A 14,468-nucleotide genomic window follows, 5' to 3' on the forward strand; every position below is an offset into this window, starting at 1 on the left:
GATAGTCCTATTATCTTTTTGAATTCTCCCGACTACACTATATCGGAGAAGTTTGCCCTTATTAAGGATTATATTGATGGGTTGCCTTTTATCGTTGCACATGATAATTTTGATGAATATAATATGCATGTGCTTGCTGCTCCTACTTGCAATTATTATGAGAGAGGAATTATATCTCCACCTCTCAATGTTTCCCACACGATAAAATTGCAAGAAACTGTTTATACTATGCATTGGCCTTTACTATGTGTGCATGAATTGTTCTTTTATGACATGCCGATGCATAGGAAGAGAGTTAGACTTTGTTGTTGCATGATATATGTTACTTTGTGCTCACTACTAAATCACAAATCATTGTTAATTAAAATTGGCTTTGATATACCTTGGGATCCGGGTGGATCCATTACTTGAGCGCTATATGCCTAGTTTAATGGATTTAAAGAAAGCGCTGTCAGGGAGACAACCCGGAAGTTTTATAGAGTCATTTATTTCTGTTGTGTGCTTTTATAAAGTTTAAAAATAAAAATAATGTGCCGAGGTTTGCCTTTAGGATGTTTTAGACTACTTGTTGGTTTGTGCGGTGCAGGACATAAACTTTGGCTGTAGTGCGCGATTTTACATTTTTTACTGGAACGTCAAATGGTTCTGAAACTTTTTGCACTGTCTTTCTATACAAATTTTTTATTTTTCTTAATTTTGACAGAATTTTTGGAGTACCATATGTATGGTTAATGTTCAGATTACTACAGACTGTCCTGTTTAAGACAGATTCTCTTTTTGATGCTTAGTTTGCTTGTTTTGATGAAACTATCGATTTATATCAGTGGATTAAGCCATGGAAAAGTTATATTACAGTAGCTACAATGCAAAAAAAATATGAATTGGTTTGCAACAGTACTTAGAGTAGTAATTTGCTTTATTATACTAACGGATCTTACCGAGTTTTCTGTTGAGTTTTGTGTGGATGAAGTGTTCGAAGATCAAGGAGGTCTCGATGTGAGGAGAAGGAGGAGAGGCAAGAGCTCAAGCTTGGGGATGCCCAAGGCACCCCAAGTAAATATTCAAGGAGACTCAAGCGTCTAATCTTGGGGATGCCCCGGAAGGCATCCCATCTTTCTTCAACAAGTATCGGTATGTTTTCGGATTCGTTTCGTTCATGCGATATGTGCAAATCTTGGAGCGTCTTTTGCATTTAGTTTTCACTTTTGTTTTATGCACCATGCTAGTATGAGATAGTCCATGGTTGATTTATAGAATGCTCATTGCACTTCACTTATATTTTTTGAGTATGGTTTTATAGAATGCTTCATGTGCTTCACTTATATTTGTTAGAGCGTGGGCATATCTTTTGTAGAAAGAATTAAACTCTCTTGCTTCACTTATATCTATTTAGAGAGTTGACAGGAACTGGTCACTCACATGGTTAGTCATAAAATCCTACATAAAACTTGGAGATCACTGAATATGATATGTTTGATTCCTTGCAATAGTTTTGCGATATAAAGATGGTGATATTAGAGTCATGCTAGTGGGTAGTTGTGGATTGTAGAAATACTTGTGTTGAAGTTTGTGATTCCCGTAGCATGCACGTATGGTGAACCTTTATGTAACGAAGTTGGAGCATGAAGTGTTTATTAATTGTCTTCCTTATGGGTGGTGGTCGGGGACGAGCGATGGTGTTTTCCTACCAATCTATCCCCCTAGGAGCATGCGCATAGTACTTTGTTTCAATGACTAATAGATTTTTGCAATAAGTATGTGAGTTATTTATGACTAATGTTGAGTCCATGGATTATACGCACTCTCACCCTTCCATCATTGCTAGCCTCTTCGGTACCGTGCATTGCCCTTTCTCACCTTGAGAGTTGGTGCAAACTTCACCGGTGCATCTAAACCCCGTGATACGATATGCTCTATCGCACATAAACCTCCTTATATCTTCCTTAAAACAGCCACCATACCTACCTATCATGGCATTTCCATAGCCATTCCGAGATATATTGCCATGCAACTTCCATCATCATCATATACATGACTTGAGCATTTATTATCATATTGCTTTGCATGATCGTAAGATAGCTAGCATGATGTTTTCATGGCTTGTCCGTTTTTTGATGTCATTGCTACGCTAGATCATTGCACATCCCGGTACACCGCCGGAGGCATTCATATAGAGTCATATCTTTGTTCTAGCATCGAGTTGTAATATTGAGTTGTAAGTAAATAAAAGTGTGATGATCATCATTATTAGAGCATTGTCCCAGTGAGGAAAGGATGATGGAGACTATGATTCCCCCACAAGTCGGGATGAGACTCCAGACGAAAAAAGAAAAAAAAGAAGAAGAAAAAAACGAGAAAGGCCAAAAAAAGAGAGAAGGCCCAAAAAATGAGAGAAAAAGAGAGAAGGAACAATGTTACTATCCTTTTACCCCTCTTGTGCTTCAGAGTAGCACCATGTTCTTCATATAGAGAGTCTCTTGAGTTATCACTTTCATATACTAGTGGGAATTTTCATTATAGAACTTGGCTTGTATATTCCGATGATGGGCTTCCTCAAATGCCTGAGGTATTCATGAGCAAGCAAGTTGGATGCACACCCACTTAGTTTCCAGTTTGAGCTTTCATACACTTATAGCTCTTAGTGCATCTGTTGCATGGCAATCCCTACTCCTCACATTGACATCAATTGATGGGCATCTCTATAGCCCGTTGATTAGCCGCGCCGATGTGAGACTTTCTTCTTTTTGCCTTCTCCACACAACCTCCACCATCATATTATGTTCCACCTATAGTGCTATGTCCATGGCTCACGCTCATGTATTGCGTGAAAGTTGAAAAGGTTTGAGAACGTCAAAAGTATGAAAGAATTGCTTAGCTTGTCATCGGGGTTGTGCATGATTTGAATGCTTTGTGTGGTGAAGATGGAGCATAGCCAGACTATATGATTTTGTAGGGATAACTTTCTTTGGCCATGTTATTTTGAAAAGACATGATTGGTTTATTAGTATGCTTGAAGTATTATTGTCTTAATGTCAAATGATAGACTATTGCTTTGAATCACTCGTGTCTTAATATTCATGTCATGATTAGATTACATGATCAAGATTATGCTAGGTAGTATTCCACATAAAAAATTATCTTTTTTATCATTTAGCTACTTGAGGACGAGCAGGAATTAAGCTTGGGGATGCTGATATGTCTCCGTCGTATCTATAATTTTTTATTGTTCCATGCCAATATTCTACAACTTTCATATACTTTTGGCAATTTTTTATACTATTTGGGACTAACATATTGATCTAGTGCCCAGTGTCAGTTCCTCTTTGTTGCATGTTTTTTGTTTCGCAGAAAATCCATATCAAACGGAGTCCAAACGGAATAAAAACTGACGGAGATTTTTCTGGAATATATCTGATTTTTGGGAAGTGGAATCATCGCGAGACGATGCCCGAGGGGGCCACGAGGCAGGGGGCCGTGCCCAGGGGGCAGGCGCGCCCCTGACCCTCGTGGACACCCCGTAAGGCGGTTGGAGCCCTTCTTTCGCCGCAAGAAAGCTAATATCCGGATAAAATCGTGTTCAAATTTTAATCCAATCGGAGTTACGGATCTCCGGTTATAAAAGAGACGGTGAAAGGGCAGAATCCAGAACGCAGAAACAGAGAGAGACAGAGAGACAGATCCAATCTCGAAGGGGCTCTCGCCCCTCCCACGCCATGGAGACCAAGGACCAGATGGAGAACCGTTCTCCCACCTAGGGAGAAGGCCAAGGAAGAAGGAGAAGGAGGGGGGCTCTCTCCCCCTCGCTTCCGGTGGCGTCGGAACGCCGCCGGGGCCATCATCATCACCACGATCTACACCAACACCTCTGTCATCTTCACCAACATCTCCATCACCTTCCCCCATCTATCTACAGCGATCCACTCTCCCGCAACCCGCTGTACCCTCTACTTGAACATGGTGCTTTATGCTTCATATTATTAACCAATGATGTGTTGCCATCCTATGATGTCTGAGTAGATTTTCGTTGTCCTATCGGTAATTGGTGAATTGCTATGATTGGTTTAATTTGCTTGTGGTTATGTTGCTGCCCTTTGGTGCCCATCATATGAGCGCGCGCGTGGATCACACCGTAGGGTTAGTTGTATGTTGATAGGACTATGTATTGGAGAGCAAGAGTGACAGAAGCTTCAACACCTACTTTATATTTACGTGTTGTCGGTCTAGTAAAGTAGTCAATTTCTTAGGGACAATTTCGCAACTCCTACCACCACTTTTCCACACTCGCTATACTAACTTTATTGCTTCTTTATCTAAACAGCCCCTAGTTTATATTTACGTGCTCTTTATATTCCTGCAAACCTATCCAACAACACCTACAAAGTACTTCTAGTTTCATACTTGTTCTAGGTAAAGCGAACGTCAAGCGTGCGTAGAGTTGTATCGGTGGTCGATAGAACTTGAGGTAATATTTGTTCTACCTTTAGCTCCTCATTGGGTTCGACACTCTTACTTATCGAAAGAGGCTACAATTGATCCCCAATACTTGTGGGTTATCAATGAGCTCCCCGCGGACCAGTTGCCAAAGGAGGCGCGGCGGCGACGGGCGCGCTCGAGTTCGAACTCCTCGAGCTCGCGCCGGTTGAATGCCGGCGGCGGCCGGGCACCGTGGTTGAGCCACCGACGCGCCCCCCGCTTGCGCGCGGCGTCAGATCTGGCGCGGCGGCGGCGCTCCGCCTTATCCCCCGAGTCGGCCATGGCGGTTCAAGGCTCGTCGGCAGCGACAAATCGAGCGGCACTGTGGGGAATTGGAGGGGAACGTAGCTGCGGGGGATAGGGTTTCGACCCGCATCTGCCCCGCAAACCCGCAGTTATAGTGGCTCGGGGGTTGTGTTTGCGGGCTGCGGCAAAAATATTTATGGGCCGGACACCGATGCGGGCTCTGGTCTGGCCAGATAAATAAGCCAAGCCCATATAATCGCCGGAATTATGCGGGTTTGCGTCGGATGCGAGGTCTGCTAGATTGCTCTTATACTGTTCGGTTGGGTTGTCCGTCGGGACCTACAGGGGAAAGTGATGGCTCCAGTTGCAGGGGAAAGTGGTGGCTCTCGTTGTAGAGGCTCTGACCACCAGTGGACTTCCATGTGAACATCATTATTTGCAGGCTGGACCCATGTCACCCACCGGGATGTAGAAATAAGATGCCCCCGCGCTATTTCTTCTGTTCTAGTATTAGTTTATTCATATGGTTGGTGTGGGTTGGCATCATTGCTAGCAAAATCGTAGTCTCCGGGTTTTGAACCGGCAATGGCTCTGATGAGTTGCTGAACTATTTTCTGTATCCACGAAACTCCATGAAGGCAGAGGGGAGGGGAGGGAAGAAACAGTGTCAATTATGATCTGATCAATCTTGAGGGAATTCCGGCGCAGCGATGATCGAATTAACTGCGGTTGCTACGGTGGCGGCGAAGATCACGCCTAAGCTCGCCGGTTTCTTTCTGAGAAGACGGAGGCTGCTGGCGGAACTGGAGCATGACATCGAACACATCCAAAGGGAGTGTTCGATCATTGCTGCCGCCATCACAGATGATCGTAATCATCAGCATGCGAGCGACGCCGCCGTGGCACATCAGGAATGGATCAAGATCGTGCGTGACTTGGCGTACGACATTGATGACTGCATCGACCGCTTCATACACCGCGTCTCGACGGCGACCGTCGCGGACGCGGGGTGGATCCGTCGGAAAGCTCACCGGGTGAAGACAGTGCGGGCCCGTGGCAAGTTTGCCGCGGCAATCGCTCGTCTCAGGAAGCGGTCTGACGAGGCATCGGAGCTGAGAAAGAAGTACACCGATCTAGCGTATGGAGATGGCCGGGCCACCGCCGTCTTTGAGTCACGGGCACCTGAGGCCAAGCCGGAACCGGAGCCGGAGACGTACACAGATAGCCCCGTCGGCATGGAAGCGCCCGAGGAGGAGCTCATGGAGCTGATAAGGGGAACTTCGACGCAAGGTGAAGAACCCAAGGAGAAGCTCAAGGTGATTTCCATCGTGGGATTCGGTGGTATCGGCAAGTCTCAACTTGCCAAGCGTGTGTACGACACACTTGACGACGAGGGGCAATACCAAGCACGGGCTTGGGTTCGAGCTGCAGAGAAAGGCCCAGAAGATCTTCTCCAAGCAATATTGCAGGAACTTGGGACGCATACCACCACCATTAGCGCAAGCTCCAGCAACAGCAAGCTCTGTGCAACCATACAAAAGCGCCTTGGGACACAGAGGTATAGGAAATTTCCTACCTAATTATGCTTCCATTGGATTTCTCGACTCGTGTTTCTCTCTAATTCCACTGCCCACCACACTACAATATCATCGATATAGCTATATAAACTGCATCTTTATTTTAGCACAATTTTATGCAATTCGCGTCCATTGGCACATTTTTGGAGGATGGAATTATTTTGTTAATCTCATTGTCGCACCATGTGATACAACCTCAAAAGTTATTAATTTCTCAACTGTGTATTCTGCATGTTGAGATACTCTTCACAACAAGCAAAAGTTCTCAACATCAACACTAACATCTTTGAAATGTAGTAATATGAGCTAGAGTTGATTACACATAATGTACCACGAGTATCTTCTTACTGATCTATCCATACAATGTATGGCTGGAAGTTCAACAGTAACCCAATTACCCAACTTGTACAAATATTAGACACAAACTCTGCAAATCGTTTTTGGAAGATGAGTCGTACGGAGCATACAAGATCTGTGGCAGAAATGTTGGAGCAGAGTACAGGAGAACAAGCTGAAGAACTCAGACGCTCTAAGCAAAAGCGCCGCCGAGCTGCACGATTCAGTGGCCCAAAGTGGACTGCTTGATCTGATGGTTGGCTCTGTATCGTCTAGCGCAAGTCGGTGCGTCGTCGACAGCTGTCCCGGCCCTTGAGCGAGAGTTGTTTGCTTTGCCGTTGTTTTTTGCCATTGGAAAAGTTTGTGACCTGTAACTCTGCTCTTCACCTCTTCCCCTGAAACTCTGAATCTGGTGCCCTCTTTCTTCTGTGAATTCTACTCTCTGTCTCTTCATCTCTGTATCCTGTGAACAGAGAAATACCAATCAGTTGGGCGCGTATGCTGGATCATAACACATGGCGAATGTTAAACAACATAAAAGTAAAAATAAAATTAGAAGAATCTAAATTTGCACATATTAGTATATCTTTTGTTTGTAGGCACAAAGGAGATTTTTTGCGTACTCGATAAAAGAACAAACTTGAGTGTTCTAAAGAAGGATTTTTTTAGCAATATTACTTCTGTTTCCTTGTGCTATCCGATAGTTGCTTTGCCTGAAGATTCTAACTCGTTTCTATCACTTACAGGTTCTTCATTGTAATCGATGACATGCGGGAAGACTTTTGGGTCGATATAAAAGATGCTTTCCCTGTTATTCCTGGGGTCGACAGTAGAGTGCTCGTCACGACGGCCAGGCAGACCATAGCAATGAAAAGCAGCAGTCGTGATGGTCATGTGTACGTAATGAGAACTCTTGCCGACGATCATTCAAGACAACTGTTCTGTGAGGAAGCTTCCTTGGTGTATCCACCATCAGTCGGTGATACGAAGCTGAGTTCAGAGGTAATAAAGAGGTGTGATGGTCTGCCCCTTGCTCTTGTTACCACAGGACGGCTGTTGCACGGTGAATCCAGACAGGAACAATGGGCAGATCTGGGAGGAAACCTTGGCGAACATCTGGAGAACAATAAGAAGTTAGCAAGTATGAATAGTGTGCTCATCCGTAGCTACAGCGGCCTAAGTAAGCAACATATCAAGACATGCTTGTTATATCTTGGTATTTACCCAAGTGGCCGCCCGATCAGGAGAGGAAGCCTGATAAGGCGATGGTCTGCTGAAGGTTTCATCAAAGCAGAGCATAAACGCAGTGCCCGGGAGGTCGCTGTTGCCAATTTTAGTGAGCTGGTCGACTGGAGCATCATCCAGCCTATTGATGCCAGCGGCAGCGGCAGAGCCGAGGTGAAGGCATGCCAAACTCACGGCATAATGCTCGAGTTCCTCCTGCACAAGTCCATGTGTGAGAATTTTGTTACCTTGTTGTACGATGATGTTCCCCCACCCAGTAAAGTTCGTTGGCTCTCTCTGCATAATGGAAGTGCTGCAAGCTCCAGAATTAATCCAAATGATGTACCCTTTCTTCGTTCTCTGACAATCTTTGGCAAAGCCCACAAATCTGTCTTGAATTTTTCCAAGTATAAACTGATGAGAGTTTTGGATTTAGAAGAGTGCCATGAACACATGGAGGACAAGCATCTCAAGGGGATATGCAGCAATCTGGTGCTACTCAGGTACCTAAGCCTCCGGGGCGCTTCTAAAATTACAGTTCTCCCCAAAGAGGTCAAGAAGCTTCAACTTTTGGAGACACTTGATGTAAGAGGAACAAATATAGATATTCTCCCCACACAAGTCATGCAACTACAAAGTTTACTTCATCTGTTTGGAAAGTTCAAGCTCCCACAAGATGTAGGAGGCCGGAAAATGCGTAAGCTACAGGCTTGGTTGCAAGAGGAAGAGAACAGTAAACTGCAAACTGTAGCAGGATTTGTTGTGGATGACAAGAGCCAGGGATTTGCACAGCTGATGGGTGAAATGAAGAAACTGACGAAGGTGAAAATATGGTGGGAGTCTACCACCGATGCCAGCAGCTACTTAAGTCATCTCTCAGAGGCCATCAAGGAGTTCATCGACAGAGGCACCGATCAGAACAAAGCTCGTTCACTCTCAATGAACATGAACGGTGCATGGTCTCAAGACTTGCTGAATTTCTCCCTGGAAAATGACTCATCCTGCTATGTTAGCTCGCTCAAACTGCAAGGAAACAACATATCCAACCTGCCTCCCTTTGTTAGCATGCTAGGTGGACTCACTAAGCTTTGTCTTTCATTCTCTCATCTTCAGCTGAGCAGTGGCATTCTTGAAGCCCTGAACAGCGTGAGCGGCCTGAAGTACCTCAAGCTGAATGCAACTCGACTGGACAATCTCGTCATCAAAGAGGATGCACTCGGAAGCCTGAAACGCCTATGCATCGTGGTAGAAGTCATGACTGGGCTGGTAATCGAAGAAGGTGCTCTGCCAGACCTTGAGTCCCTCCAGCTTATATGCAAGGATCTGGATGGATTTAGCAGCACAAGGATCCAGTCCCTGCCACGTCTTAAGGAGGTCGCCCTTCATGATGGTGTGAGCGAAGGAACAAAAGAGGAATGGAAAGGAGCAACAAAGAACCACTCCAGGCATCCCAAGCTCTTGTTTGTCACGAAACAAATGGTTGATGACCATTTTAAACCGATGGGAACTGAGGCTGCTCCGGAAATTAGCCCTGAAGCGACAGCTGTTGACGCGATGGTTGTGGGAAGTGAGCCTGTAGAGAATTCTGAGAGCTCTGGGGCACCACCTACTGATACCGCATTATTGGTTACAACGCAGCCCACCACTATTTCTACTCAAGAATCTGGTAATAACTAATAAGTGACGTACCTCTTATTTAGCTTAATTACTGTGGTTAATTCCTTCGTTGTGTTGAGTTGTACATACTCTCTCTTCATGCATGTATGTGCCATTTTTTATGTGCAGTACAAGTTGTTACTTCTGAGATGGTTGATGCCCAGGACCTGATGGGAACTGAGTCTGCAATGGAAACTAGTCCTGTGGCAACAAGTACTGATACGACCAAAAAGATTGATGTGGAAAGTGAGCATGCGTTGAATTCTGAGAGCCTAGTAGCACCACCTACTGATATGATGTTATCAATGACAACGCCATCCGATGCCATTTCTACTGGAGAGTCTGGTAATTAAGTCATGTACATCTTATTTTGCTTACTTATACTTCTGTTAATTATTGGTGTCGTTGTATTGAGTTATATATACTCCCACTTCATGCACACATGTTACATTTTTCATTGTGCACTACAACTTAACGGTGGTTGCCAACATAATGACGAGGGGAAAGATCTGGATAACATTGAGGACCCAAAAGATTTTGCTACAGAAAATGGTCTGAGCACTCAGTTGATAAATCACATGAGCAAGGAATGTTATAAAGTGGAGATGGAAGGAGTGGCATGTTTAGAGGATCTGCATATGAAAGATGGCATCCAGGTAATTTACACATAACACTTGCTTTAAATTCTTCCAATTCTTCTCTTGGTGAAGTACACCCTCTATCCAGATATATAGGGCCTATTTCGTATTTCAAGATTAACTCTCTGACAATCGATAAGATCAATAATATATTAAATGTATGCTACAAAAATTATACCATTGGAAATTCTATTCAAATATGTGTTTTTTATAGCTAGCAAGGAGAAGTCTGACAGTGATTAGAGATATTCAGGTTGTTCCTTTTTCCTTTTATGATTTATGTAGTTGGACTTGTGAAGTTCACTGGAGATGTTAAAAATTTGATGATTGTTAGAGGAGTTCTTTTCGTTTCTACCTATGTTTCCTACTACTACTATGGTTTTCAATTGTCAAATTGATCATTGCTTATGTTGGGTTTAGTCCCACATCTGTTGTGGGAGTAGACATAACACGATTTATAAGGAAGGGGGTGTCCCCTCCTAACAGGCTAGTCTTTTGGAGGGAGAGGGGCCAAGGTCTCTCATAAGTCGGTGTGCTCTCTGGTTGGGCCTGGTTGACGCATGTGAGTTGGAACGCTGGTGGTAGCGGGCCCGGGATTGCGTAAAAAGTGATATCAGAGCCCAGGTGCCCGGAATAAATATCGATGAACTCACGGGTGGTCGGTCATGGTTGGCGGGCTGGAAACGCTAGTGTTAGCGGGCCCATGTGTGACCGATGTGTGAGTGGCAGATTGTTGGGTTTAGTCCCACATTTGTTGTGGGAGGAGACATAACACGATTTATAAGGATGGGGGTGTCCCCTCCTAACAGGCTAGTCTTTTGGGGGAAGAGGGCCCAAGGTCTCTCATAAGTCGGTGTTGCTCTCCGGTTGGGCCTGGTTGACGCATGTGGGTCTGGTGATAGCGGGCCCGGGATTGCGTAAAAAGATTTGTTAGAGTTGTGTCAAATATAGTGTACAAGGTAGGTTACAGTTGGACCTGTAGTTGTATTGTGTTTAGATAGGATATGGAGTCGTGTCCTAGTAGGACACTTGTATCCTAGGCCTCTCATATATAGCGGGGGTAGACACACGATGTAACCTATGTCAACATAATAGCACAGGAACGCAGGGGAATCCGACGGCATGTGCCAGCGTCCAGGGCGACCGGATGCGGTATTATAGTGGTGTCATGGGGAGGAGCGCCCATAGTCAGGCCCCGGGATGTAGTCATAATGATGAACCTCGTTAACAAATCTCGATGTCGTGCTCATGTGATTGCTTGGTCCTCATCAATCTAGCAATCATGGAATCTATATTCTGTTTACTGAATCATCGGCTAGATCGGAAGAATCGGTGTGGAACACAATCGCGTGGACGTCGAGTTGAGTGCTCGGAATCGGCGAGATTGGTACGTGGCCCACGGCAACGCGGATAGGCCCAAGCGGCGGAAGACGTGCGCAGGGGGCAGCTGAGCGTGAACTCGATCGGTCGTGGGACGTGCAGATTTTAGCGATACGTGGTGCAATCGGAAACAGCAAGGAAACGCACGTGTGTACGTGAGATTTGTTTTGAGAAAAAAAAAAGAACCGAGTCCCCGATGACACGAAGAGGCAGCGGCAGATCGAGTCGAAAATAAACATATCCATCGTTTGTGTGCATCGATCGGAAAGCAGAGGCAAGACAAAGCAATTGGCTAGCATCAGAAGTTGAAGCCAAGGAGACAAGTTCACGTGAAGCAAAGGCTAGTAGTACATGGATTAATCAGGTTCTATATGCGTACGCCAGTACTTGGGCATCGCGTGGGAAGCTTGGTTATTTTTTCACAGAGTCAGCCGTACAAAGAACTATGGCGTCAATGGGTACCAGGTTTAAGCCGGAGAAGTTTAACGAAACTGAAAACCTTGGGTTATGGCAGATATGGATGAAAAATTTGTTGGTGCAACAAGGATGCTTGAAGGCGCTGCGGAAAGTCATGTCAGCGGTGATGGAATTATCATGTGATGGATGGAAATTCGTGGAAGAAAATTTGGGAGCCTTGAGCGTGTCATACAGTCGGATAAGTTTGGCTGGGTCAGACTAGACAGTCTGACGGATCGACGTAAGTCGGTTGGTACAGAAGACCGTGGTGAGATCGGCGACGATGACGTAGGAGCGTGATGCTGATGGTGACCGACTTCTGGGCGTGGAAACACGTGGCACAGGCCCGAGTGCTTGTGTGGCTTCGACAAGACTATGGCGCGGGGTTGATTCAAGATGGTGCACATGAGAGCTTGAAGTCGACGGGGCGCGAGGGTGGACTGATCATCCACCATGGAGTCATGTTGAAGGTGGAGTTGGATTGAGGGGCCACGGTGTAAAGATCCAGAGGATCGAACCCTATTTCAGCTACGGAAAAGCGAGGGACACGTAATTTGGACTGGAGCCCAATGGTCTGATGGAAGCGTGAAACTCGTATCGGTCGGTGATGATTGGTGGTACTCTGCAGTGGGGGTTGAGTCGTATGGTTTCGCGACCCTTGAGACCCGACCAGGACAGCGGAGGCTCGACGCGGTAATAGCGGCGAGGCGTGCGGTACGCACGGGGCATGGAGACGGGCCAGGGCTCTGATGGTCATACATGTGGTTAGAAAACTGTGAATTTGACTCGGGATGACTACAAGCAACGGTGAAATTCCTTCAAGTCTCAGACAGGCGGTCAAGAAAGGAGCGGTGATGTTGAGTTCAGGTAACTCTTTTGTGTGACACCCAATATGTGAGTTGTTCACTTTCACGCAGGTCTGATCAGTGTGTGATGGCGTTGGACGGATACTCTGAAAGTTGGGAGCGCAAACTAGAGAAATGTGGAACTAAATTTGGCTCGAGCGTTGACTGTGGTCAAGAAAAGAAGAGACTACAAGTTGCAGGTGGAGTCATATGGAGTTTTTGGAGTAGCAGCGATATTCGTGGGATAAGCTCAAGTCCAATGTACATGGAAGTTTGACGCATTGACGAATTTAAGGTGGTGGAGAATATTCGCCAAGTTGAAGTTTGTTAGAGTTGTGTCGAATATAGTGTACAAGGTAGGTTACAGTTGGACATTTAGTTGTACTGTGTTTAGATAGGATATGGAGTCGTGTCCTAGTAGGACACTTATATCCTAGGCCTCTTATATATAGCGGGGGTAGACACATGATGTAACATATGCCAGCATAATAGCAAAGGAACGCAGGGGAATCCGGCGGCATATGCCGGCGTCCAGGACGACCGGGTGCGGTATTGTAGCGGTGTCATGGGAGGAGCGCCCATAATCAGGCCCGGGGATGTAGCCATGATGATGAACCTCGTTAACAAATTTTGATGTCATGTACGTGTAATTGCTTGGTTCTCGATGATCGACGGTGGCCTCGGATTTATTCTAACAGCTTAGACTGCTTTGCAGAAACAAGGCCTAAAAAATAAACAGCGCCTGCGTGCAAGGTTGTTATCGCTGGTGAAAATTGGTGTCTTTCGTCACACAAGTCGAAAGGGGCGGTTGGTGCATCGGCTGGATTAATCTTGCTTGGGACAGGGCTGGGATGTGTTTCGAGTACCAGGTTGGCGTTTTAAATAGCTGTAGCTTCTGTTGCTTCGATAGCTAGGCTGTCTTGTTGAACCTTTGGACATTGTGTTATCAATTTTCTGATGCGCTAATGATGGATTCTCAGGTGCTGGGTGTGCCAGACAACTACGGATCTGGGGACTAGTCTCCTGAAGATTATGAAGTGCTTCTGATAAGTTTGTCCTTGAATGCACATGAGTTTGTTTTTATGAATTCAGATTTGGTGGCTTTCTGCTGTCCTGCGACAGAGTCCATCATGTATGTTGTTGGAGATACATATATTTGGTCCCGTTCAAGTTTGGCGTCTACTACACTAAACTTAATCATCGTCCTTCACACCGCCACAAGATCAGCTTCCTTTTTTATAATTTATCCCACATGTCAGTATCCGATTGTTAGCATGAACAGGATCGTAACTTACAAGCCTATTATCCTTGTTTTGTTTCTGGTGGTTCTGCATTGAACCATTGGTTTCATGAATGTAATCAGGAAAGTACCCTTTTCTTCACAAAAGAATAACTTGATGATGTTTGCGTTCAATTTATGCGTGCTAATCTTAGCAAGAAAATAATAATAATAGAATGTTGCATTTTACTCCTAATACTTCAATTGGTATATAAATGGGGATAGAATGTTGAATTTGGGATGTGGGTTTCCTCCCCTGTTCGCTAACTCATGGTGGTAAAGAACTTGTTTAGAAGTGAAAATATAAAGCTACAAGATGTTCAGTACAAAGCAGTGGTTATCCCCCAATCTCCTCCCA

General features: G+C 45.1%; 1 protein-coding gene across 2 annotated transcripts; it reads left to right on the forward strand.

Annotated features, from left to right (window-relative positions):
• Window positions 1-5,143: 5,143 nt before the first annotated feature.
• LOC109774368 (disease resistance protein RGA4) lies at window positions 5,144-14,245 on the forward strand. 2 transcript variants are annotated; one of them, XM_073501251.1, is made up of 10 exons: window positions 5,183-6,277; window positions 7,379-9,522; window positions 9,642-9,857; window positions 10,059-10,168; window positions 11,470-11,537; window positions 11,915-12,103; window positions 12,151-12,227; window positions 12,615-12,700; window positions 12,810-12,853; window positions 12,904-13,285. In XM_073501251.1, exons 1-10 carry the CDS (start codon window positions 5,430-5,432, stop codon window positions 13,106-13,108), a joined length of 3,987 nt encoding a protein of 1,328 aa, XP_073357352.1. In that variant the 5' UTR covers window positions 5,183-5,429; the 3' UTR covers window positions 13,109-13,285. The 2 variants fall into 2 exon arrangements, with proteins under 2 accessions (XP_045085122.1, XP_073357352.1); XM_045229187.2 differs by lacking the exons at window positions 11,470-11,537; window positions 11,915-12,103; window positions 12,151-12,227; ... (1 more) ...; window positions 12,810-12,853; window positions 12,904-13,285 and adding exons at window positions 13,547-13,700; window positions 13,812-14,245 and having other exon boundaries at window positions 5,144-6,277; window positions 10,020-10,168.
• The last annotated feature ends 223 nt before the right edge of the window (window positions 14,246-14,468 follow it).

This window comes from Aegilops tauschii, chromosome 1 (genome assembly GCF_002575655.3).
Source record: "Aegilops tauschii subsp. strangulata cultivar AL8/78 chromosome 1, Aet v6.0, whole genome shotgun sequence".
In the NCBI taxonomy this organism is placed as follows: Eukaryota; Viridiplantae; Streptophyta; class Magnoliopsida; order Poales; family Poaceae; genus Aegilops; species Aegilops tauschii.